The sequence below is a fragment of the Poecile atricapillus genome, chromosome Z (assembly GCF_030490865.1).
Source record: "Poecile atricapillus isolate bPoeAtr1 chromosome Z, bPoeAtr1.hap1, whole genome shotgun sequence".
NCBI lineage: Eukaryota > Metazoa > Chordata > Aves > Passeriformes > Paridae > Poecile > Poecile atricapillus.
In genome coordinates, this window is record NC_081289.1 from 50,638,121 (window position 1) to 50,666,086 (window position 27,966).

A 27,966-nucleotide genomic window follows, 5' to 3' on the forward strand; every position below is an offset into this window, starting at 1 on the left:
GCAATGAGCAAGTATCTTACTCTGCTTCTTGCTTTTTATGATTAGCTGTGCTAAGTGTGCTAAGGGCTCTTCTTATCCTTCCTGATCTTAAAGGCCTTATAACCCAAGGCTTAATAGACAAACTTCAGTTTGAAGGAGAAGAGGGTTTTTTGGCAATATAAGAGAAGAATGGCCCACGATATCAAATATTTTTTACACATAGACCAATGATCAGAAAAGTGCTGTAAGGGCGAACTGTAACTTCCAACAGTCCCTGTGATGTGAATGAGATGTGAAAGATTCCTCAAGGCAGAAAGGGCCTTTTTTTATTTCTCCTTTCTCAAGGATGCCCACTAATTGCTTCATCTCCTCCTCCTACAGGTTGAAAATAATTGCATAATGATCACAAAATCCATTTTTGTTCATATCTTTGTTGTTCTTCTCAATCAATGCCTCTCCTGCTTCTTAAGCTGGGCTCCAGAATTTTCTCAGAACCTCAGACAGTACCTTCTTTCTCCTTATGTTTTTTGAAATGTGCAAAGTGCATCAAGGATACAATTTCAGTCTGTACTTCCTGTACTGTGCCAGTATATTGTGTCTCTTTGTCAGTCAGTCCCTGACTTCCTAGCTGGAAGCCACAGCCTTTGGTGCACTGCAAGTGCAAACCAGGGTTAAGTGCCTGGAGCTAGCCAAGCCCTTCAGAAACATTCCTTAAAGCCAAAAAACAGTTTTAAAAGATGAAAACTGTTCTGAGAGGCCAAGTGTTAAATCTAAAATGCCCAGTAAATCCAGGGATATCTTCAGTTCCTTCTCAGAGGAATCTGAGAATGGTAACCTGACTTATTTGAGATACAGGAAGTGCTTTCAGTTGGTCTGGATTATTGTAATTTATCAACACTGTTATCCAGTATTGGTACATGCAAGAAGACATTAAACTCCTAACTCTGTATTTAAAATTCATTTATGCATTTTGAGTGTTAAAATACAGTGAGAAATCTGTGGCCAAATGACTCAAAAAACTCCAACAGAAAACCATTGGTAGAATCTGGTAAATAAGATAAAGGAAAGTCAGATAAAATGTAAAAAATGAAAGTAGAAAACTTCATTTAGTTTTAAAGTCAAGGGTGCTTTTCTTAAAAGATGTGTAAAGTAGAGCTATCCTTTTTTATACATTTTTTTTTTCCTAACTAGTCAGGGACAAATGATAGAATTTGGCTAAATATGTGGGAATAATGGGTTATATTATTTCATTTTTACTACTTCATATTTAGGCATTTAGCTTACTGTTTTAGCAGTTTGGACTTGAAAGGTAATTTGTTAGGAATTTTAAGTATTTTATGCATGCTAAGCACTCTTAAAATTGGGAGTATTACTTTGATCAAAAACTGCAACTCTGCTTCAAGACTCAGATGACATACTTAGGAGCCAACTGGCAGAACTTGGCACAACTCTATTCAGGGCTATTAATATTTATCATTTATCTGATAGTAAGTTATTAAAACCTAAGTGTCCTATTAAAATCTAACCATGCTGTAAATCTGTAATTTTTTTCCTTGTTTTTTGCTTTGCTTGTGACACTATTTAAGAATGTAAAAATACTTCATAAAGAAAACCAGAGAGAGTGTACTATAGGTTTTGTTCATTGCAGTTTTGGACAGAGGCAGTCATGGTTACTGTCTTGAAATCTGATGAAAATAGTTATTGTTTCGTTTTTCTGCAAGGTATCTCTTGATGTGTTTGATGATACTTTAAATTATTTGATATGCTTCAACTTTTGTTCTATTAGGAAAAAAAGAGGAAAGAAAACTTCTGTCAAAAAACAAAAGAGTTAGTGGAGAATTCATTCAGAAGTTTTTGAATACAAATAGTATTTTTATTTCACTCTACTTTCTTCTAACAATACTTAAGTTCTGTATATGACAGGGCAAACTCAAATAATTTTCGAAACAGACTGTTTGCTGAACAACCCTATGATCCCAACACTATTTATTCAGTTTGCTCGTCTCTACCTCCCATAACCATGAGATCCATGATATTACCCTGCAGTTAATATTTCTTTATTACTTGCAGTAATGTATTTCCTTTACTTGTTTCTTTTCCCATTTTCTGTATCATGGTGTAAGAGTTTTTATCCAAAAAATGAAGCCTTGATTTACTTCATAAGCATCTGTGTTTGGCATATTCACTGGAAAATTGATCTAGTTGTTATTTTTTTCCCACATGATGTAGCTTCAAGCTCAGTCTGTTAAGCTACTTTATTTTGGGTAACTACTTTGATATTGAGATGTTGCCTGATCTTGCTATTGAAGTTTTTCAGCTATTGTTACTTATGTGGCATTTCTGTTTGTAGGTCTGATGGAGGCTTAGTGCCCTCAAGTGATGCAGTTCATGTTGATCTTCATTGTTTTCTTATTGACCCAGTACCCACAAATAGAAAGATTTCAGTATTCACCTCTTCTCTATTTCTCACCTCTCTTCTGAACTGAAGTTAAAGGTCTCCTTGACTGTCCTGGATGTTTAGTCTAGGTTTCCAGGTTTGTCTCTCTTTCTTGTTCCACATTGCCAAAGATCTATAGTATGTGTTAGAGCACCCCCTGCCTACTGATTCTTCTTTGGCCGCTGCGTGTTTCAATATCTCATGGCAGAATAAATTGAAATGTGAGTTCTTGTGTTGAATGAACAGATTACAAGAGCTGGTGCTGTTAGCTCTCACTTGCCATCTGAGACGAATTTCAGCTCGGTGAGTACTTCTTTCCTGTATTAAGCAGTAAAGTAAAAGCTGACCACTGTGATCGCTGTTTTGAGTTTCTACTGGGCAGAGAAAGGAAAAGCCAGCAGTCTTGGCTAGTAGGTAGTAGCCAATCAGCCCTGCTGTGACAGAAAAAAAAGTGCATGCTGACACATGTCTCCCTTCCAGATTATTGCTCCAATCTCCATCTGCATTCTGCTAATTTCTTTAAAGAGTAGGCAGAATAGGATTGCAAAAGGAAATTTGCAGAGCAGTAGAGATTTTTCAAAATCTCTATTGTATTGTGTTGCCATTTTTCCCCAGTTTAACTCTCATTTTTTGACACAGACCCTCGTTCATTTGTTAATTCAATTTCTCACTTGTTTTGAAAAATTAATATTCAGGACTAAGTCACTTATTACTTCCTATTGATACAATAGATGAGCTGTTGAAAGATGAGGTTGTATGATACATTGGTTGTATTTTTATTGTTTTCTGTGGGAAAAATGTTTTTTGCTTGTAAGCGTCATCATAGATTTTCCACTATAATTTCCACTTACTAATCACTGGTCCTGGTACAGGAAATATAAGGAGACACAAGTTGAGATTTCAGATTCAGCTATCATAATATTTTCTTTGTTTTTCTTTTTTTTTTTTTCCCCACATTATAAAACCTAACTGGAAACATTTCTTCAGAAAAGTGGGCGTATTTAGCAATCAATAACAGTGAATTGAGAGTGTGATCCTTGCAGCATAAACCAAGCGATCAGACATAAGAGGGACTGTGATTTTCATAAATAAAAAGGTGTGTTCTGTCTATAAAATTGGAAACCAAAAACTTGCAGCTGTTACATTACCTAGCTGAACAGCTATAAAGTTTAAGATGTAATAATATAAGTAAGTAAACTTGAATTTAGGATGCAGTTACAGAGCTGAAGAGGTTTGAAGGTCATGCCTTATTAGAATTGTCACACATATCTTTTTAGTAGCAATAACACTACTTGTTAGCCAGGTTTCTCACATAGATTTGTATTTATACAGAATTCTGAAGCTTGAAGTATTCCACTACAGCTTTGTTTGTTATTCCACCTACTATCACAGAGCTCTGAGTTGTGCATTGTGCGTCAAAACATATTCCATTCTTTCAGAGTTCTTGGGGAGGAAATACGATGTAATTCATTATGCCCTGAAGATAAACAGTACCTCTTGACCTTTTCAAGAAAAGTTGCAATATTTTCTTATTCCAGAATGTAATATTGTACTGAGCCGATATCAATGTGATAAGATAAATGTTTCCTTTTCTAATGTAAACCAGAGCGCACTACATTTATATAAAAATCTTGGGGGATACCCAAAGCCTCCAGATAAAAAGGGGCAGCTTGGCTATTGTAGGTCTGCATTTTTGAATTCTCAGTCTCAAAGCACAAAGGGCAAACTGCAGCCAGTCTTGAAGACGAAGGCCAATTTTCAGAATGAACATATTTTTGTGTTGCTGTTTAGAATTCACTTAAAGAATTTTCAAGCAAATTTTGAAAAGTATAGAATTTGTTACCATTAAAAAAGAAAACAAACAAAAGCCCACAAAAATAAAGATTACCTGTCTTTCTTCTCAGTACCAGGATCTTTTGAGATGTTCTGGTAGAAGCCTGTGAGTCAGTGCTACACTGTGTACTTGCTTTTTATAACACTCAGTATTTCGGGAAATGAAAGACTAATGAGGAGTATTGTTTTATCTCATTTATTTTACTGCATTCTCTGCTGTTGTTCAGAGCACAGTTTTCTTTAGTCTCTGTTCTTTATTTCTCTGTTTCATTGCACGTAGCATGTTTCTGATAGATGAAGTCGGTTGTGTGCAAATTTGGTCACCACTGTGGAGAGGGCTCTGAACATGGCACTTTCAGCTTCCCCCTGCCTCTAAGACAATGCCCGTATCCAGAGGCAAAAACATATTTGGCTTCATGGACTGTGCCCAAGTGTTAATACAGTGTCCTAGTCTCTTCTTTCCTGGCAAATATCTCTTCCAATGAAAATTCCAAATCCTTCCAAAATCCTCATTTATCTTCATAAGTTAAATGCAGGTTTGCTTATTATGTGGCATGTAAAAACCCTCTGTTATTCATGTGTATTCTATTCACAGAAAAGACTGGCTTTAACTGCTGCTACTATTACATATAAAATGGCATGGTATATTTTAAAATCAGTTGATTGTTAATTGCTTCTGCTCTTACTGCATTTGGAACTTCATAGATATTCTGAATGCTTACTACTGTAAGCAAAATAATACTGTTGCACTATAAAGCAGCAACATCTTTGAACCCCTTCAGGCTGAAAGTAAAACTATTCTAAACATACTAATCACAGCATATAAATTAGATTCAGCAGGGATTAAAATACAGGAGAAAAGAGCAGTTAAGAACAGGGGTGAGAAGAAATGAAGTATCATTAAATTCATCTATTTTATATATTTACCATGTTAATAACTTATTTTGACTTTTTGTTTATTAATTTTATTTATTTAAGCTTAAGCAAGAATCTTAAAATGTAAGGACAATACTTGGAAAGATTAAGGTCAGTATTAGGTAATTGACTGAAAAAAGTCTTTAGAGAAGACTTCTGAGTTCATGAGTGAAACAAAAACATAAGTGAGGATGAGGCTACCATGTTGGGCAGTGTAAGGAAGCCTTTGGAGTCACCCAGGGAAGACAACCATAATAAGAAAAGGAAGGCCGACAGATTGGAACAAAAAAATGTAGATGAGGTTGTTCAGGGTGGTACATTGACTGGGACTTTGAGAATAAAGGATTTGATTTTGGTTTGAAAACAAATGGTGTGTTCACCAGGGAACCAAGCAGAATGTATGAGCTAGATATTCTCTACACTGGAAACGAAGTATTTGTAAACTAATGAGGTTTAGAGGCAAAGAACTTAGGTTTTGTTTTAGCAGATGTGCAGTCATGCAGCTTACTTAGATACTGTTCTCTCTTTGGTCTCCACATTAAAGATAGTTCCACATATCTGCAGTAAAGACAGTTCAAAATTTCTTCCAGCTTAAAGATAGTTTCTATAATATTTTATATATATATATGTATAAAAAAGTTTATGCAGTCTGTATTCCATAGTAAAAGAGCACACTAAGGAAGAAATGGTATAAATGACTCAACAGTGTTTACCACTCAGTCTGTTTCTTATCTCCTTGCTCATTGTTGGGGATAGTTAAATGATCTGTATCAAATTCATTCTGCAGCTGTCAGTACCTGCAAGCATATAAACAGGCAGGTAAGATTTCTAGAAGGCAGATGACCGCATCACTAAGAGGACTGCTCTAATTGGTATAATCAGTACAAGAAATGAAGAGTAAAAGAGCATGAAAATAGAATTACTTTTATACCCCTTGAAAGGAGGCAGTAACGGGCTGCATTTAGTACCTTCTGCAGCTGACTATGCTGAACTTCCCCTGAACATAGGAAAAGGACATTTTAATCTCCAAAACCATCCATCTGGCATCTTCCATTAACATTAAACAGAAAGAAAAAAAAAAAAAAAAAAAAAGAAAAAAAAGAGAGGAGTGAGAGGAGTGGTGGTGTTCAGAAACATTTATATCTGACTTGAGGATTTTACAGAAATGTTAACCCTTAATGGAAGGTGCTCCAGTCAAATTAACATATCTGTTAATTAACATCATCTTCATTCTTGTGTCTTGTGGCAGAATGGAGTTCGTCTGTGCTTTGAATTTCACTGTTACCTTGCATTTCTTCTTTACTTGACTGAAGGGTTTCAAATCTGTTTGAAATCTGTATACCTTTGGATATTGCTTGAAATTAACTGCAGTGTGAGTAGACATGAGAGACTGACAGTTGAACACATAGAGTAATCAGCAAGGGCAGGATTTAATTGCAGGTAATTTGTACTGTACCCCTCCATATAAAGATATTCTATATTCATTTATATTTATAATGTTCTGGACAATCAACATATGGTAAAACTTAAATGTATGAGCATTTAATCTAACACAGATTTAACCTGTCCCTTCTTCCTTTGCTTTTCAGAAGCTTTTATTCCTTTCTGTAAAGAAAACATTTTCAGAAATTAAACTCTGGATACAGGACCAGATATCTTCCTATGTTTGTGTTCCTTTTAATTATTGAAATTTGAAGATGCATTAAAGGCTGTCATGTGAAATGTTGAATTACCTCTGGTTTCCAGGTTTCTGGTTTCCAAAACCTTGAGAAATTCAGGAAATTTGCTGAAGCTGGATTGCAGTGTGGCAGAATATGTATGGTTTATGATAGGTTAGATGCAACATGGTAATTTATGACTGTGTGAATGTACATTGCTAAATCCCCTCGTTTTCTCTCAAATAGAAACTTTTTTCTCCTTATCTTCCATTTTCAATTTTCATAAAACTATGTTGTTGAAGCTTTAGGTGTCATTGTTTTGTCTTCTTGTGACACCTAGGGAAAAAAACCCAAACTGAACCAAAATCAGAATTCTGCTATGCCATGAATAATATGGGGTAATATGTTTGAAAAACTTTAAAAATATGTTCTAGAACAGAGATTAAATAAGGAATTGCATCAGAGGCTTGTGGAAATGCAGAAATGTTAAGAAAACTTAGTCTGAAAAAAACTCACAACCTGGAAAACAAATGCTAAGGTTGCTACCACTTCCATTTGGCAAAATTTCAGAAATCACTTCTTCCAACAAATTTAATGGTTGAAAAAGGTGAAAATTCCTACAGACATTGCTCTTAGGTTTTTTTGAACTTTAACTTTGTTGCAAAATATCTACTTTGGAATGCTATTAATTCCCATGTAAATAATTTTAAATGGGGCTCATGTCTTGCAAGATGATGTAAAAGCTTCAGTGAATTCCATGTGTTCAAATTTCAAAGGATGGTGCCTATTAGGTCACTTTGGAGTCTACCAATGTTTGCTATAGAAGGGAGACTATCTATACTACTTCAACTGTGTCAGACTAGTCAGAGAAACACTTGCCTTGAAAATTAAGGATGTCAGTGTAAGTAAAATTAATTTTTTTTCTTGAGTAGCATAATCATCTCTAGTCATTAAAATATCTATTTTCAATGATATTGTGCTGGTCTGACTTTTATACTCTATATAAATTATATAGAAATATTAAATTTATATTTATACATATAAATTACTATATGAATCTTTTTTAATACCTTCCAATTGGGAGGAAATTTAATTTATTTTCAACCTTACTTCCATTGTTTTTATTTTGGTGCTATTCTCTTTGAACTTGTAAAAAAGTTTTAAAAGTTGTCCTTAATATGTATAGTTTTAGTCCTTGTAGTCTTTCTGTGATTCACCTTTTCTCCGTGTCTATTATAGCAGTGATGGAATAATTTAGTTATTCTTCAGAGAGGCACAGAATCTCTAGCCAGATGCAGAAAAATCTAAAAAAAAGTACTACTGATGATGAAACTGTTTTAAAATACATTTCTAACACTTTTCATTATCACAGTATGCTTTTCCTGAAAAAAATCTCATTTTCGTAGTATCCTTAAAATAAGAAAATAAAAGTAACCATAATTAAAAACCCTGAAGTACTTGAAGTTGGACCTTTTTTAATCTTTTCACTTGTTTTTGTGCAAATGCCACTGGTGATACACCAGAGCCTTTGCAATGCTCTCTGTTATCTGCTTCCAGAGTACCAGTCACCTTTGTTGAATAACCTGCTTTCTTCTTTGCCAGTAGCAGATGGAGTTCTGTTCCAGCATTCAAATCTGGGGTACTCTCTGAGTTAGTGACTAACCTGAGGTCTGAAAATTACATTCTTTAGACCCTTTGTCAAATGCATAACTTTGAATACTCAGTCTTAAGTGTGTAAACATGAGCATGATAAATACTATCAACCATTTTAGCATTTACAGAAATTATTATATGGTACTATTTTTGTGGATTTGATTGATGGTAGGTCTGGAAACAGATGCCTTGGAATTGGTTTGGATTTTTTGCTTTGGATTTGGTTGTTTTGGATTTTTTTTTACCACTGCTTCTTTGATGAAAGAAATGGAGATTTTTCTTAATACAGTGACTGTTTTGACCTTCATCAGTAGAGCTCAGCCCAGATGCATATTGTGTCCCTATAAAACTGGTATTTAAAAATCATCAGCAGGTACACCATGAGAGGTTCAGGATGCAGCAGTTCAGAATGAAAGGAGTCTTGATTCCCCCACTCTGGAGTGTCTGCTCTTGTTTCTGACAACAATTTGTTTTCCTAACCATTCAGATATGAAATTAAGATTCTTTGACACTCTCACAAGCCATCCCAAAATCTTAACCTGGCTGCTTTTGCCAAGAGAGGCTCCAAAACAACATATGGCTCAACTGTTTTGAGCACATAGCCATGATCTTCACTAGTAAATTAAACGTCCAGATCCTGGATACTAAACTTAGCAGTTGAGACAGGGTGAGACACACGAGCTAATAAGCATTTTAGTCCCCAAAATTGGGATAGCTGCACCCAATTCCATAGTCAAATGGTCCTTGGAAAAGTCTGATTGCAGAACTGTGCCAGGGCATAGCTTGGGAGAACATGGGTCAGCACAGGTAAAAAATGCATACCCAGAGCCACGCTTGCTGCTTGCAGCTTGCTACTGTGGAAAATCACGTTCTCTGTCACTCCAGTTTTCAGTGTAGGTGAAGCCTGAGAGAGTTTGTAAAAATGATATTGTCATCATACCTTTTTCTGTAATGCACTCCCTATATTTTTTGTAACTCTATACATGAAAGTGCTTGCAGGGTTCATGTCTTAGTGTTATTAATGAACCTGGGGATTGGTGGAGAAGAGGGTGAGAACCTCTGACATTCATCTAAAATCAAAGATTGTTTCACCTGCTGGCCACAGCTCTTTCTCCAGGTAGCAGCATAAGCCTCATACCATAAACTGTGCTCCAGAAAGTATTTCAAAGCCATCCCAAAGTCCTCACATAAAATAGTTTCTCTCCTGTTTTTATTCTTCAATCCACTGTCCTATGGCACAAGAAGAGCCCTGGGAATTGCACTAGACGAATAAGCATTATCCAGAAGGCTTTCTCATAAAAGGCAAGACCTTCTGACAAAAAGTACTATGACACTGTGATGTCTGTCATGTATTTTTCCCCCAAATCTCAGAGATGAAATTATCTACATTTTGTCCTGCAAATTTAAAAATCCATCTCTAATAGATGACATAAATTTTTAAAATAACAGCTAAATTAAAATTTACTGCAGATTGTAACACTGTACTAGCATTGCGATACCTAGTCAGGAATATATCTGTGTTTTGTGTGATACTTGAAACTCATAATATGAGGAAGTGATGGTAAGATGGACAAGTGTTCACAGGGAAGATGCACTGTATCCTGCCTAGTAAATTAAATTAAAAGGCAATATAGTTACAGTTTGCTGAGGTTCAAAATGTACCAAAAAGGGAAAAGAAGGTATGGTAGAAAGGAGAAACTGGACTAGGAAACTAGAAGCTAGGACATGAAATCTGAACCCTGTACAATGTATAAAGAGGAGTGTCTTTAGAAGACAAGACTAGTGACTGAGTTTAGACCATAGTAAGTTGATGAAATGACAGAGGACTAAAACAATAAAAACCTGATTATTAAGTTTTGATTTATGGAAAATAAGACTATATTGAAGCAATATATGGAGTAAAATTTATATCTAAACTTGATTTTGATCATGCACTAGGTTGTCAATGCTTTTTTCTTACGTGCATATTGGTGATAGTTATTATGTAATATATGCTGCATGGTTCAAAGGAAATTTTTAAAGTCTGATACCAGAAGAGACTTTAAATGATGTGAAGTAATACATATGTTTGGCACCAACATAGCTGGGTGTGTCTACTTTTACAAATGCATTTAAAGGTGATAATGCCCCTGAGCATATTTATGATTATAATTCCTTGATTAGCTTGCTGTTTAGGAAGATTACTGTAGATACCAAGGCAGTATAAAAAGGATAATTTTTTCCTGGGTGAGCTTGATGAAGTGTGATAGAAACATATACCTTTTAATTCAAATGCCTGACCTGTTGCATTGCTCATGCATGTTACTTGGGAATTCCTTGAACAGTTGCTGTCACTTCTCCAGCACCTAAATGCCCTGGGAATTGCAAAATATCTTTATTCCTCTCTGCAAAACAATTTTAATAGCTTCAGGTCTTTTCTTTTTCATCCCTGCAAGTTTCTAATCATGAAGAATATACTTCCTACTAGATGTCCTCACAAGGACTGAAACTGGGATGAGGAGCCTGAGGACATTTCTCTGTCTCTCCATACTTGCATTTTAGCTTAAAATTAAAGCTCTTTGTCATTTCACTCTTTTTATAATCTTCACTCTTAGAAGTCCCCAAAGTGGAGAATTCTTTCTCAGTAGCACTGTCTATATGGACTGTTAAGGCTACCCTTCAAAACATTCAATTCATTTGCCAACTAGAGCAAGAACCTGAAGATTGGTATTCTTCAGAGGCAGAGGTCTGTGTGTTGGATTGTGCCTGCTAGATCATCATGAAATGCACCAAAAGGTAGATAAGCACTACAAGAGAAAAGCTGAAATGGTAATAAGGTCAAGCAGGTCAGAATGGACTGCAAGTGCAGATAGCACTTATATGTTTTGTATAAACATATAAACCAATTTGTGGTTATGGAACAGAGGTTTCTCTGGAGTCTGACTGTCCACACTTAATACCAGATTTTAGTACTCAGAATTATTCCAAGGAGTTTAGATCAGATCTTTTGTTTTCAGCGCATTCAGAACTATTGCCCAATGCCACCATTGGTAAGTTTAGTGTATAGAAATGAGCATAATTTTTATTTGCATGATTCGCTTTATCTCATATCAAGAAAAAACTTTACTGTCTTGTTTGGTTTTTTGTAACTGCAGACCAAGCTCTACTTCTGTTTCAAAAATATAGTTTCTCAAAAGCCTTGAAAGATTGCAGATAAAATGGCTATTATTATATTGCCTTTTTGCATCAATGTTTATTGTTTCTTCCCCTAATCATTCTTTTATTGAATATGTTCCTGTTAGTTTAGTTTAGTTTATATTAACTGAAGTTTTAGAAAGGATCACAAAAAATATCTGTAAGAAAAAAAATAAAATATATGTGCAATAGGATTTCAGTTCAACTGATTTAGCTTTAGCAGTATAGACTGATTCCTAATGTTGCTGAGATTACATAGTGACTTTGGTTCAAAATAGTTCATTAAATACATGAGCAAAAATGGGTCAGTTTGTTTTTACTTTTTTTAATTTATGTACATGTCTGACTTAAGTTGATCCAGTACTTCTTTGGACCCTCATTCTTGTCTTTCTCTCCTCTTCTTAGTTCTCCATTTCAGCCTTATCTCTGATATTTGTAATAAGAATTGTATAAACAAGAATATCTTGTTTTCTGCTACTGTTGTGCCCATACTTGGAGGTGAGCACACAAGAATCCTGATCAGGGGCTCTGACTGCAGTTAGGGCACTTATTAGAGCATTTATTTCGAAGCCATCTCCTGTTCTGTATATACTATTTCTCTGTTCAGTCCAAAATTTCAAGCATAGTCTCATAAACACAAAAGTGGTCATGTAAGGTCGGAAAATTCCAAAGAGCAACTCTGTATGTGCAGCTCTTGCTGATCCTCTGCTGTTAGCTCACCATGGAAACAAACCATACTGGAGCTTCATGATATGCAGTTTATGAGAACATGGTGTTATTTGAAATGTAGCAAGGTGTTAGACATCACAGTAATCCGAACTTGGCATGCTTCACAGGAGCCACACAGTCAAATAAAACAGGGCTGTGAGACACTTCTAAAGATCTTCTGCGTCCCAGAGCAGAATCGGTGCTCTTAACTGTTCCTTAAGACGCTTCTTGAGCAGGTTCAGCAATAATGATTTTGCAGCATGTACACAATTTATTATACTCCTCCACTACTCTACCATTGGAAAGTTTCTTCTTAAATTTAATTAAATCTCCCTGGATTTAGCTTAAGGCCGTTTTTGCTTGTCCTTTCTATGGAATACAATTAATTTGTAATGTGCAAAAACTTGCTGATGACTGTTACTGCTTTAGGGTTGGGGTTTATTTCTGTTCTTATGATTAGACTTCCGCTACCCCATATGCTGGATTTTCTCATTGTCATCGTATTAGCATTCTTATCTACTTACTGGTAAAATGGTTCACCTCTTTGAACTATTGTGTCCCAAGCTGGGTACATTTCACTGAGTCATTAAAAGGTTGAGGAAAGTAAAAAAATATCTGTTTTGTATATGACACTTCTATTTTCATATCCCAGTTACTTTTATCATAATTGTACAACAGGATTTTTTTATGTCTTCAATGCATGGTTTTCATCACAGTTATATATATTAAATATAAGATTTCTTTAAATTATGCGCTTGTAAGAACTAAAAGTCAATAATTAGAACTATTAAAATTATTTAAAACACCCTCTAAATTTATAATATCAAATGTAAAACCGAGTCATGACCTTTTTCTTCTTCACTGATAATCAACTGGATATTTCAATAATGACTTTTGTGCCTTCCTCCCATACAGTAAAAGCCTGATATGATCATCTTGATAATATTTCCTTTCATGGTTACAATCTCAGTCATTCCTCTGGATATGGATTTCTAAGGGCAGTGGTAAATCAACTTGTTATCATTCAAATATTTGGAGCCCTTTCAATCAGTGGCTCTTCAATGGATATGTAATTTCTCATACTTGGATTGGCTGAGAGAGTTTGATTAGTATAATTACTGTAATTTTATTTGATTTTGGTACCATGTAGATCCATTTTCTTTGATGGGTAGTTTTGGTTACTAACTTGAAAGGAGGGTACCCGGATGAGGAATCTGTGCTTCTGATACTTCATGTCAGCACACCTTTACCAGTGAGTGCAGAATGGAATCCAATTGAAAATAAATTGTAAAGACAGACATATTTCATTCTGACTTATAAATGGATAGGGCTATTTTAGGGTAAAATTATTTTGACATTTGTTCTTCGCATGCTATTTTACTTTTTTGTATGACTTAATAAAGACTAATCAGTCCTCAGATCTGTCTTCTCAAACTTGAGGTTCTATTCTGGGAATCATGCTGTTGACTAGAAAAAAAAAGTTTGAGTGCATGCTTCCTTCTGGTTTGTATTTGTCTTATTTCTTGGTTTAGTTTATATTTTGGTGATGATTTTTTGTTAATAATTTGATTAATAATCACCATGATTAATTCACTGTCTATAATTTTAAAATTTCCTTTCAGATTTCTATCAGTTAAAACTATTGCCTTCTAACAGCCATGTAATAGTTACAATGATTTGTTTGATACTCTGTTTCTTTCCACTCCCAAAGTTGCTCCAAATTTTCATCTTAATACACATGGGATCAACCTTGATTTAACTTGAATCAGTTCCTTTCTTACTTACAAATTATCAAATCATCTATTATTCTACCTTAGTCAAGACTACTTTGATTGAATGCTTTAATTGAAATTAGGTTTTATAGCCAATAAGACAATGGCTACAGTGGACAAACTTGAAATAAGGTCTTTTTTAAACCAACTCTTTTCAAATCCTATGTATACTTGCATTATATTATATTATGTTATGTTATGTTATGTTATGTTATGTTATGTTATGTTATGTTATGTTATGTTATGTTATGTTATGTTATATTATGTTATATTATATATATAATATATCATCATATATCATATTATATTTTAATAATTTTAAGGATTTTTTTTTGTTTCTGGCTTCACATATGGGATAGCTGTATTGACTGTTCTTCTTTGCCTGCATACTTAGATAGCTTTTATATATCAGTTATCAGATTTTCATTGGAAATAGATCATACCAGTTTTCATGTGGAAATCTGGAACATTCCACCAATATCACATTCTTTTCATGTAAGAGATGAGCTCTCCTGTTTAGCTATTACATATCCCAGTCTTTTAAAAATCACACCCAATGGAAGAATTTAGCAGTGTCAGAATATTTGTGAGCTTGGATTGCTGGCTTTTTATGAGTGAATTTTTTTTTTTTTTTTTAATTTAATTTCATAAATTTAGTTGGTCACTGTGTAATGTAAGGAGGAGGAAAGAAATAGAGTAAATTGCTTCTGTGTGTACAAAAGGAAAGTTAAGTTCAGGCATGTGGGATGAAAGGGAGATTGTCAGGTTCAAGCACAACTTTGGTGTTGTGAGCCGCCATCTCTCCTAACCCTTGACATTTGCATTCTTCAGCTGGTTTGAGCTTTGGAGAAAACATTTGGATTTGCTGTCAGGCAACACGTTATGCATGGTCTGACATGGAGCACTAATGACCAATGCAGACTATGTCTATAGGGAAGACATTCCTGCTAATGCCACCAGGAATTGAAGCATGTAACTGTTATGGTTGTTTTGTTTCTAGTTCTTGGTCAGTCAAATAATGGGCAGAGAAAATTAAAAAGTTGTTTTTGCAAAAGTCTTTAGAATTTATTAAATTGGGTTAAAGGGAGAGAAGCTAAATTGGCTTCATAAAATGAAATATGTAAACTGCTAATTACTAGTGCCCTGTATTTATTTAGCATCCTTCACACAGGAAAAAAAGGAAGACACTAAACTAAAAAAAAAAAAAACCAAAACCAAAAAAACCTCAAAAAATCCCCACAAAAAAAAAGACAAAAAAACCCCAGCCAAACAATAACAACAACAAAAAATGCCAAAACAATTAGAGTGAAAAAAATTCTGGTAATTAACTATTATTTTTCACAAAACTAGTCTAATTACAAATCAGTCATGGTGAAATGAAAGGTCAATAACTACAGATGCATAATTTCTCTCTGATAGATTGCTGTTTGAAAATAGGTTTATGACAATTATGTGATTAATTTCCTTTTATTAAACAGTATTATAAGACTTCATGTTGCATTTATTACTTTATTACTGTTACTTTTTCTCTTCAACTGAAAATTAACAACATGGATAACATCAGGATAGAACAGAAGCTCAGGTAGATTGAGGATCATTTCTTCTAGTGGCATTTGTGTTGCAGGGAAGACCACAAATCTGAATCAAAATCAGAGCATCAATAAACTGAAACTGGCAGTATCAGCCTAAGAAAACAAAACACATGAACATGATCACCCCTGCTACCAACCAACCAACCAACTAACCAACCTACCAACCTACTTCTAAGTACTTTTAATCCAAAGAAATGAGAGCCATATCCATGGATATTCTTATGTTTTCTGAGCTGAAGCACTTGAGGAATATAAATAAGTTAAACTGTGATCCAGAATGTCTTTCCCTACTTGCCCCCAACCCTCAATGTGCTCTGCTGTTTTATTTTGAAATTCCCCAGGCATGAAGCATTGCTGTCTCGAACAAATGGAGAATTTTCCAAGTCTTGGAAAAGCTGGGCAGCCTGGGCTCCTAAGAGCCAATCAATCATTTGCACAAATTCCTGTAGTGTTAACGTAGTAAATGTTTTCAAACATATTCAATGTTCACTTAATCCCACTCTGTAGAGTTGGTCCTACTACTGCATTTGGTGGGCACTACAACTTCTTGTCCTCCTGTCTAGCGGCCTGGTGGTAGGAATACTTGGGATTGTTATACAGTGTCAAATACTATTGCCTCTTCTTTTGGAGCATAATGCAGTTTCAAACATTGTGATATCTTCCAGGTTTGTGTTCTACTACAAGGCAAGGCACCCTAATTTAGATTCAGAAGACAAAAATTATTTTTTTCTTTGAGTATTAGCATAGTCTGATATGGGTTAATTGAGTGAAATCCTTCTAGTTTTTTTAGATAATATATTCCTCAAGATAGGTGCCAACAGCCTTAGCTATCTGATCTTTTTCTATAGGCAAACACTATAAAAATTGTTCAGTCTGTCTCTCGTAGGTGAAATCAGACAGGTTTTGTGGGTTAGATTTCTGTTACATCCAGGTGGGCTTTCTGGTGTGGCTTGTCCTCAATTTTCTTCGTGCAGCTTAGAGAAAAAAGAGTGTTGTTCACTGGGGAAAATGGGAGTTTGCCTTCTCCATTGAGGTTTCTGGAGAGACTGCTGCTGGAAAGGAGTTGGATCATCTTCAATTCAATTCAGCTTTGAATAGTGCTAACTACTTTGCTACTCCATTTGGAAAGATTATAAGCTGCTGTGCTGATTGACTCTGATATTCATTAGAGAACTTTCTGGGCAAACACAATCAGTGAGAGACAAAGGTTTAGCAATATCAGTGCTATTAGGAAGAGTTGAACAATGTTGTCTTTCAGTCACTATCTTTTGAGGGTTTGTTACATGGGTAATTCTTTTTGGGAGAATAGGCCCTGAGCAGGTTATAAAGGGTTAGAGGTTATCCTGAAGTGCTTTTATAATAAATGTAGCTATGTAATCATTTGGTTAACTTGTTATTCAACCAGTGCAGAGCAGTCTTTGGCCTTAAATCCAGCTTAGCATGTTGATACGTTTCGGTTGCATAGTGCTACCAGCGAGATGACTCTCGCTTGACATATTCAGCCATTTGGAAACTTTCATGTTCAGAAACGTATTTTACGTTCAGCAGGAATTTTAGGGTATGCAGTCATTTGAAAAAATAAAATAGGGATTCGGAATTAGAAAAGAAAAGAATCTGGTTGACTTCTGGCAAGTGTTTTGGTTTTGGTTATCTTCAGAGTATACACCTCTTGTCAGTATAAATAGGGAGTGCCTGTATAAACATTCTTGTTTCGCCTGTTCCACATAATAGTTTCTTGTATCATATTTCTTTTGACCTCGCTATCTGAAACCAATTACAGGAGATCCATTTGGGCTGCATCTATTTTCATAAGAAGCCCAGGCAGCAGTGTTTTTCTCAGAGATGAATATCAACATCAAATATCCTTCTGAGTGCTTTGTTATTTATGTTTCAGAGAGATTTTGTAGCCTTCAGCTCTCAAGAATGTGTCACGCTGTGCTGTTTATACATTGACGATATTAATGGGCATAGATGTCATTTTTCATTTTAACGTCTCAAATGCAACAGGCTGATAGGTTAAACATTCCTGGTTTTAAAGGAAGGATATGAGTGACATCTGTTTCCTAAAAATACACATATATTTAATTTCTAAAAACCAAAGTAATAAGTTTACCATCTTTAAGTGACAGCTTTCACTTTATTAAAATGGTAAAGCTTTAAAAATAATTTTGAATCATGCTTACATCAAATAGAAGGGTTTGGAATACAAAATGAAAGGAAGTTATATCTTCTAGTAATATTGCCAACAAATGGCAAAATCTACCACAATTTATCAACTTTAATAGTGTGAGTTATATGCAATTATTTTCATTTCTGTTCTGCTTATGTTTTAGCTATGCCAAAGCTTCATAGTAAATATTAAGAAGTAGTGTTCCCAATAAATATTTTACTAGAAGACACAGTGAGTTCTGGAAACCATATGCCCAGATTTTCCTTCTATATAGGCATTACTTAAAGCAGTATAATGATTTTCATTTATGTAATTAAAATAATTTCTAATCCTCAGTTCTTTTTATTGCTTTTGTCTACACTGATTTTCTTACAGTTTTACTAATTTACATAATTTAATTAAGGAAAAGTTCCTACTAAATTTGAAACAAATGTTCTTGGAAACTAGATACAATTTTGACTGCCCTAGAATATCTTCTTTCTGCACTTAACTTTCAGGTGGGACTCAACATTAATTTGATCTCCCAGATTTAAAAGCATCTGATATTTTTTGTTCATTACACTGTTTTTAGATCACAAATTATTGTCAGAGAAATTTATAAATGGTCCATGAGATAGGTGTTTACTGGAAGTGTAGATGTTAGAATTTTGTAATATACTTTCAAGTTGTCAATTCTCTTTGCAAAGATTTAATAGCAGCAAACGAATTTTTAGAGCTAATGTTTTATAGTCTCATGATCTTCACTTTTCAATAATGTCAGTAATAATGCTTTGAAATTAACAGTGTTTCTGGGAAATTGTTTACTGTGTAGCAAAATGTAAAGTTAAGCAGCACACTGGGAGAAAAAAATGCCATATGATGACTGCTCTAAGAACAAAGGCTGACAGTGATTTCTCCTTATGAGTTTTAAATCATCTCTGATCTCTTGAAATTGTTTTCTGTTCTTCTTCTATCTCCTGTGTTTACAATAATCTAAACTGCCACAATAAAATCACTGAAGTATTCAGGTAGTCATCATTTATAAGACATTCTGTATTAAAAGATAAGCCTTTACTCCTTTAGAGATATCCCAACCAGCACATATGAATCAAAATAGTTTAAGTAGTAGAGCCTTTTATGCAAGCATATCCTGTTGTGCTGCCTTGCTTTTTCATGAAGTGTGACTCTTTTTGTAGTTAGCTGTAGGAAGTCATACTTTCTTAGGCTCATTCCACGGGAGTATGCTAGCCACAATTTGAAATCATACTCCTAGATTAAATCTAAGCTACAGCACACTATAATTCTCTAATTTTCAAGTACTGTAAATGTACAGCTTTACTGGATGCTTACTTTCTTGTTTTATTGTATTGATGTGAGGACTTTCCTTCTGAGGAAGATTAGGATTTCTGCAACTACCAAAAAAAAAGATTATTGTCTATATGTTTGGTTTTTTTTCCATTTCCTCTCACTCCAGATCTCTTCTCTTATTCTCCTGGCAGTATCACCGCAAGTGGTGAGGTTAGATTTCCTCTACAATTCTGTGAATTCAGGAGTGCACTAGTTCTCTTGCTTCCATTCAAGTTTTCCTTCTGGAGAGCACTAGGGATTAAGGAATAGAAATTTGCCACAGATTTGTGTTTTTAATTTGTTTTTGCTTAAGCCACTGCAAGAAGTTGGGATCAAATCGTGGTGCCCCTGAAATCAACAGATGCATTTGACTCTGATCTCAGGCAGGGAAGGACTGTCCTTTAGGATATGCTCAAGAATTGTGAGTGCAGAAGAGATCATGCACCCAGTGGTTCCTTGGTAACAAAATATTTCAACTGCACTTTTAAATATGTTAACTTTTTATTTATTTTTGGCAGAGAGAAGATAGTTCTGTGCGTCTCATTGCTTAGGTTCAGAGGAATGTATACTCTTTGTAAAGCTGACCTGTAATTACTTGAGAATTTGATGAAACAATACAGGGATTGTTGTGGGAATGTCTCCAAATGTTAAAAGTCTGCTCTGCAAACTTTGTACCAGGGTCTTCTATGGGGAGACGAATCAATGTTGTTAGGAGATGGTACTAGTGCATTCACTTTGTTTACTTTGGTTTTCTATGTCTGCCTGCCTTCTCAGAAAACTTGCTTGGAGCCAGACTGTAGCAGCCCTCTCTCTGTCTTTTCATAATTGATCAGGGGATGACTGCCTTCCCTGAGGGTTAAGACGTGGCAACTTTTTCTGTTTGCTCAGCATCTCAATGCAGTAGTTCAAACATTGTTCACACCAGCTGGCAGTGTAATGCCATATGCACATCTTGTCAAAGCAACTGTTGTCATGGATACTAGAAACTATCTTAAAAACCAGCTCATTTGAGTCTAATCAAAATTGTACCTTTCTTTATCAGTTGAGAATCTTTATTATTTTAGGCAACATTGATCAAATGACATTTATTGCAGTACATTCCATCTACAGTAGGTTTTAATAACAGAAATAATAGCGTGATGTATTGTAAGCTGTAACTGCTATTTTTTGAGCTGATTTTTCTGAGGGGAAAAAATGAGTTCTGCAGGTAGTTTTAGTGGAAATGTTTTGAATCAGGTTTTTCAGTTGATTTCATTTTGGTTTTTTGTATTTCTAATTAAATACCACTTTATAACACTTGGTATTTTAAGAATAATTTTATAAGGAAAAATAATATATATTAGCATTCTTTGGGTAAGTGTAATGTTTGTTTACATTTCATATGTTTAACTGTATTTGGCTGAGCTGGAATGAAAACGTAAAATAAATGAAAACATCTTCTATTTTGATTGGGATACTGTCATCCATGAGCCTGATCTGGTTGGTTGAGTAATAATTTCTTTGTTCTCTGATTTTCCTAAGAATGCAAATTAAAACCACTCATTTTTATTTGGCATTAAAACTGCACTCTTTTTTTTTGTCAAAGGAGAGGTTTCTCCTTGAATTGTAAGTACAAAAAGTGTTTTTAATCTTCAATGAATATCCTTATTAATTCACTTTCAAGATAATCTGATGTTGATTTGTCAAATTTAATTACAGCTTCTGGTAACACTTGAAGTCTACTTGCTTTTACTTCAAATTGTAATACGAAAATGCAAATTGAATGATAATTTGCAAGGGAGTGGGCATTTTAGTTGAACACTCAAAGACAAGTTCCTTGTGGAAATGAGGCTATTGATGCAGTTTATGATTTTTCCTCTTCAAGCACTTCAAACAAATTAACTTTATTTCCTGCAGGATTTCATGTACATCCATAAATTCTAGTGAAGTCCTATATATGTACTTTCAGAATATTTTTTTTAATGTTTTAAGTAAAAAAAAATAACCCTGAAGTCTGAAATCTAGCAAATACAAATCAAATAGGAGGTGATTTTGTTTGTTCAATTGGACTTTTACCTAACATTAGCAATGAGTAATTTCTTTCTAGGAATTGGTCGAATTTATTTACCCCCTTTTTTTTTTTTTTTTTTTAATATACTTTTAGGCACTCCAGGCAGCAAGGCAGCTGCTTTTACAGCAACAGACAAGTGGACTGAAATCTCCTAAGGGCAGTGAGAAACAGAGACCGCTGCAGGTTAGTAAAGTCTCCTTGTTTTTGGGACCTTAACCTCAGGGAAGAGTGCCGTGCTGGCTCACACGTGAGGGGTGTGTGTCGGTGCCGGTCCTCTAATGCCATGTATGTGCATATTCACATGATGCAGGTTACAGGATTCTTGCTGCTGACTTCACAGAAAAAAATTCACTATAGGATACAAAAGCCTTTTGTGATTGTACATGCTTGAAAGGTCTGAGTTCAGGAACTGTGGTACATTAATTTTTTATAGACATGTTACAAAATTGGTATGTGATTTTTATATGTACATGGTTTAAATTGTAAAAATATGTTAAGACTAGGAGCAAAACAATATCCATGATAAAAAAAAGAAAAGCTAAATTCCTCACAGGTACTATATCTAAGTGGCAGAGAAGTGTTCGGAAACTTACCAACAGAAGTGCATGAAATTATGAAAGCTGCTTCTGCCATTTTAGAAAAAAACATATATAATGAAATTTCACATTAGGATGTTGTTGGGCTTTAGATTGCAAATGGTTAAACAGAAGTTCTTCTATTGAAAAGTTATTTTACATGCATTAGTAAAAACATAAAGTGAGTTTTATTCTTGGAAAATTTTATCAGTGTGGTATTCTTATGAGGTATTAATTCATTTATCCCTAATGCGGAGTTCCATATCAAATTGCATTCTACTGACAAAACTTGTTCTCTCTTGTATATAGACCAAATATGGGAGCTTAACTGCTGAATTACATTTTGTTGCAGACAGTTTTATTTTGCTCAGGATATTAAAAAAAGTATAAATCCTACCATTCTCTTTCTCACATCTATTTTTCTGGGTGAGCATTTATTCTCTCAGGACTTCCCCTGTTTTCTGATGGAGTAGGGTGTTTTTATCTCATTTTTAGTTTTTGTCATGCATAATGGAGGACCCCAGGCACTAGAATGTATTTTTTTTCTCCACCAGGGAAATGTGAAATTTGTTCACTTGGGCAATTTCTGATTGTGATGCACATTGTCTCCTTTTCTTTGTGAAACTTGGTGGAGCAATGTTGGACACAGAAAACAGTTCCACATTCCTGATCAGCTCTCTTCAAATATACTTTTAAAGTTTTATTTATTTGCTCAGAACCAAACAAGAATTTAGGAATATGACTAAAGAAAATGGAAAAAAGGAAAACATGACATGATAGCATCCTGACATACTGTAGTTGTAGTCCAGTCCTGGCTGAGGCTGAGTCCTGGGACCCTCTCAACTTTCCACCCTTGACTTTGTAAATGCAAATTCACATTTGCTTTGTATCAGATATCTTCTGCACTGAAGACACAAAAGAAGAGTAGTCATAAAGGTTGAAGCTTATGAACTATGTGAGTTTTTTAAGTGGATTTAGTGGCCTTGTAGAGTTGAACCATGAAAATGATTGGTTAAGGAATATTGTGAAAGTACTTCATTCTGCTAGCTCCTCATTCTAAAGGATAACATGGTCTTGTACAAGGAGTGTACAAGATCCATCCAGCCCTATGTTCTGTCTCTAAATTGACCAACACCGTGCAATAAGGAAACTATATGAAACAGGCCTAAATAATGATATTTTCCTAGTATATGTTTTCCATATTTTTTTCTTACTTTAACCCTCCACCTTTTAAACCAGCACAGTCCAGGAACTACTGACTTCTCTTTTAACATTCTCTACCCATTCACATACTTTCTTTTCAAGGTTAAAGAAGACTGGGGTGTACTGTTTCTAGTAGGCATTGGTGAAATGATAGAAAACTATGTTTGGAGGCAAAAGACAGTCATGCACAGAACACAGAGGATGATGAGATGAAGAGAGGGAGTCTTGTGCTTTCATGCTCTCAAAATACTAACCCTGGCCTGATGCCTTTTAAAGCTAGGGGCTGATGTGTTAGTGCTGTATCACTTGTTTCCCAGGAGGAGTCAGCATCTCATGAGTCATACTTGAGAGGCAGGAAGAAGAAAAGAAAGCAAATATTTTTATTTTCAGAATTGTTGCATGCTCCCTAAAGCCTAGATTATTGCTTATGTTTCCAACTTTTTCTTCCATTATCAGTGTGTACACACTGTCTCTTTTTGGCCTTGAACACTTCATTTGGTTCATTTTTAAAGGAGAGGAAAAATGGAATTTTCTCCCAGACTTTGGTTTTATGTATGAAATGCCATGTAAATTCAGGTATGAACACAAACTACATCTTAATTTTATTTTTTAGTGAAGAGGATGTATAAAGGTTTTGGACATGAGTCCTATGAGCTTTTCTCTTTCTGTCTCTTACTGTCCATTGTTCATCATGTAGTGGAAATTCACATTCTGATCATCGTGTTGCTTGTTTGACCAAATACTGTCATAAAATTATACAGCATTATTATTTTGTTATGCCAAATTTAATGGTAGCTTTAGCCAAAATCTTCTAGCAGTAGAAATAGCTAAATTTGTATAAGGTTTATGAGACAAAATTGAGGGTTATAAGGCAATAATACTTGTACTAGTGTTTGTGATTAAGAAAACAGACTTACCCCAATATTTTAAAATACTTTAAATTAGTGCATAGCTAATTTCCTCCATTTCAGAGGAATTTACTGATCTGGCAACTGTTGATATTTTAGAATATATTTATAAATCTAGTAAAAATGCAATAAAACCTTTTAACGTAGCTCGCACATCTGCAAGTAAATGTGGCTATTAAGTAAGCCTTGCCGTGCTTCTCTTGGGCTCTGTAGTTTGAGGGAAACTATTCTATTGTTCCATGAGCCAAAGAGGGGAAAAACTAGTATTTATTTTAGTGGCCATCTTTTCTGGGGGGGAAGTAGCATATGGTGTTTTTATGTATGTTCCCTGTTATTTCATAATGTGTCAAGTATTTTAGTGACTTACAGCACCTACTAGCTAATCAGCAAGTTGAAAGCTGATTGAAGAAACCTACAAATTTATGTCCTCAGCTTTGCAAAAAGAGGTTGTTGGGTAAGTCATCATGTTCTACTGTGCTTTATTGAGGCGATGTCTTTAGGGGAACTCCTGAAATTTTCCTAGAATAATTTGAGTGTCTTTTGTGTCTTCATTAAAAGCCTTTACAAATGTACCACTAACTATGTGATCGATTGTAAAAGTGTAGAATTTTTTTGTTTTAGTTTCTAATGCAAAAGTTACCTTTAACTAGTAGTTATCCTATATTTTCAGGGACAGGAGGCTTGTATTTAGATTGCGAGTTAACAGAATACCTGCAAAAATTACAGTTTTAGATAGACGCTTGTCTTGATCTACTATTACTTTGATTTACATTTGTCTGGGTTTCACACTGCAGATGGCATAACCATTAGCATGTCTTATGTAAAACAGAAGAAGAAAAACATCCCTTTTGACAAGCTTGAGTACCAATTGTGGTAGTGATTTTACTTTCATGTATAGATATCCGAATAAATGTATTTGAAACATGTTTATATATGCCATTCATTACACTGATGTACCAATTGAATGGATCCAATCAGTACATACATTGATTAATGACATTGCAAAATAGCTATGGAGGGTTTGTGATGAGAGTTGAGGGTAATGTTAACCTGCATATTATGAGATAATAGCATTTACTATTTTACTGTGCATCCAGTAAAATATTGCTCTAGTAAGGTTAAGATTTTTGTAGTACCATTTTTTGTTTCAGAATATTTTTCTTATCTGTAGAATTTGTTATAATGGTAATCCACGGTGAAGGTTACTAATTGCTTTCAAGGATTTATCTCCATATCACCAAATTTCCATAGTAGGCATAACAGGGGAAAATGTCACCTTGGCACTTAGAACATGTAGTTTGTTTTCCTAGGGCAGAAAGTCACTGTCCTTAGAGCCACTGAGGAACCTTGTATCATTTAGCTTGAGTTTTAATACTGGGGGCTTTATTTTCATATTACATTTACAGTCATGAGTGAGACTTGGGGTTCTTCAAGAACTGTGAGAGCACAAGCATAACCCAAAGGTAAATGCTGTCAATTTTCTGCCATTGGTGGGTATTCGTGTACAGCATTGCAATTATTTCCCTTCCAGGTAGGCAGTCTCTGTGCTTAGACTAATCTGTCCATGATACACATACTGTTGTCTGCAAAACATGGTGATTTGCACAGTTGTAATTGTATTTATTTGCCTAGTTGTTTCTATTCCAGTAAATGTCTCTAAAGGAGTAGTTTATTTTCTTAGAGTCAGATTGTGAACATTATATCAATTAGAATAAATAGATAATTATCTTCAGCCCTGTAGTTTAATATATCTACAATGAATTGGTTAGTTGTTTTTTCCTTCAGGCTTGGAGATTTGTTGTTTCAACATCAGTACTAATGCATTCTATAAGAGGATGGCATGTCATGAAATCATGACTCCTGGAATCAAAGGGTTAAGCTCAATGTGTACCGAACCAGTTGTATAAATATCATGCTGTATGGAGTGTTGAGTTGTTATGGTAAGCTTTGTTTATTTAGCATAAGCACTTCACTGAAGTGTAATAATTTGATAAAATTTGGGAAAAGTATACACTTAAGTTTAATTACTTAATTTTTATTTCATTGGTGCATAACATCAGAAGAACCACTTTTTATTAAAGACACTCAAAATGCAAAAATTTAGCATGAAAATTTAGCATGAAAAGATATTCATAGTCTCTTTTAACCTAGTCTCCTTGCTTTACTCTCTCCTAGTTTGGTCATCTCCCTTTGGATCTTCATATGGGCCTGAGTTTAAAATTCATTGCACATAATAAATAAGCAAACATATCATTAATATTGTAACCTTTAGTTACTTTTTTTAAACATATATAAGGAGTTGATGAGAGATAAGAAATAGGGAATGTGGGAAAAAAGAAGCAAACCCCACTGCTTTTAAATTATATCCTCTGATTTAATGCACTTTGACTTCAACCGTGCATGCTTAATGTCAGTCAAAAAGTGCCGTTTCAAAAACAGAAAAAAACTCAATATGGTTGTAACTTAGAGAGTTTTCTTTGCATTACATTGAACAAAAATAGAAATGTAACTGGTTTAAAACTCTTTTTTCATAAACTGCATCTTGCATATTTCTGTTTATCTAATGCAAGCTGATAAGAGCATAAGAAGTAGGAGGATTTTGTACATGGTAGAAAACACTGATATAGAAAGATGCAAATGCATATTATGTAGTGTAAGAGGAGAGTAGTGATAAACAGTCTTTCTCCCTCTTGAGTATAATTCTAGAGGAAATGTGTGGCCTACATATAAGCAAACATTGAGGTTTGGGGTAAATTAAATTAGGAAGATAGCTGCTGGAAAACTGTAAGTCCCATTTTCCCTTGTAAGTCTATTCAGAGGAATATGCAGTTATCCTCTGACGTGCAGAAATTTGCATCAGTAATGCCCACTCTAAAGACAAGGATAACCCCAAGAGATGGAAAGAAGGCAAGGAGTTATTTTTATGTGAGGTGTAGGGAGAAGGGAAAGGAGAAATATCCATGTTCAAGCTTATATGGTGAAGTTCTGTTAAGGAAGAGGTATAAATGCAATAACAAATCAAAAAACCAGGATATTGTTTCTTTCATTTACAGTGGAAGTGTCAGTATCACAAACTTTGTAGCAAGTTCTTATTTGTATAGAGAGAACTTGTTCCAAAGAATTACGTCCTGTCTTTGATAACCTTTTCTACTAATGAAAACCCACATTTTGCATCATGTTCCACCTTGCTGTAAAATCTTCTAATTACAGATTTACTTTAAGTCACATTTTACTCTTGAAAACTTCCAGTATTAAAAATATACATCTACTAAGAAAGTGGGATTAGTTAGCATGGTTTCCTTTTTAGTTTAAAATATATATATGCATCACCTTGAGGTGTTATCTCTTATTGTAATTTTCAGGAGTATAAAATACTCCAGCTAACCTTATGCATGATCTTTGTAACATGGGAAAATTTTAACTAGCAGTTTTCTAACAGAAGTTATCACATAATAGATTCATCTGCATCTAACAGAGACAAAAACCCCCAGAAACTAGCTGATGCAGAGATCACCACTTTATCCTGACAACATTGTTGCAATACTATAAAATATTTTTGATTCCAAGAAAAGAGGTATTGTGCAAGTTCTGTTTACAAGTATTGAATGTGCAGAATACTAATTAGGATTATTATGTGATCAGGGATTTCCAGGGGCATTTTAATGTTGAATACATGTCTGTGCAGAATCTGATGTGTCAATCTGTTACTGTGACTGTCCAGGAATTATCACCTACATCACTGGAATGTCTTTCCTTTCCCCTTTTCTCTCTTGTTGATTCTGGTACTTCTAGAGAACTAGGAGTAGAGGGAGAACACACAGTCCAGTCCTTCATTCAGATTCAGAAAGACAAACCTTCAGAGACGATGTCTAGGTCTTTTCATGGCAGCTCTTGCATGGCAGACCAGCAAACACATCTTTCCTTCACAGCACAACCTGCAGCCTGTCTGACACCAGGAAATAATGCTGTGTATGGGATGAGTGGACTGGTTTTTTTTGATTCTGAACTGTAGG

The 27,966-nt window shown here is 34.8% G+C and overlaps 1 protein-coding gene across 2 annotated transcripts in view; it reads left to right on the forward strand.

Moving 5' to 3' along the window:
• The window catches only part of LOC131572981 (forkhead box protein P2-like), a 400,373-nt gene that overhangs the window by 256,485 nt on the left and 115,922 nt on the right, over nucleotides 1-27,966 (forward strand). For both annotated transcript variants that reach the window (XM_058826457.1, XM_058826456.1), the window contains one exon: nucleotides 21,361-21,450. In XM_058826457.1, the coding sequence (XP_058682440.1) occupies nucleotides 21,361-21,450 (90 nt within the window). The remainder of the gene's footprint in view (nucleotides 1-21,360; nucleotides 21,451-27,966) is intronic.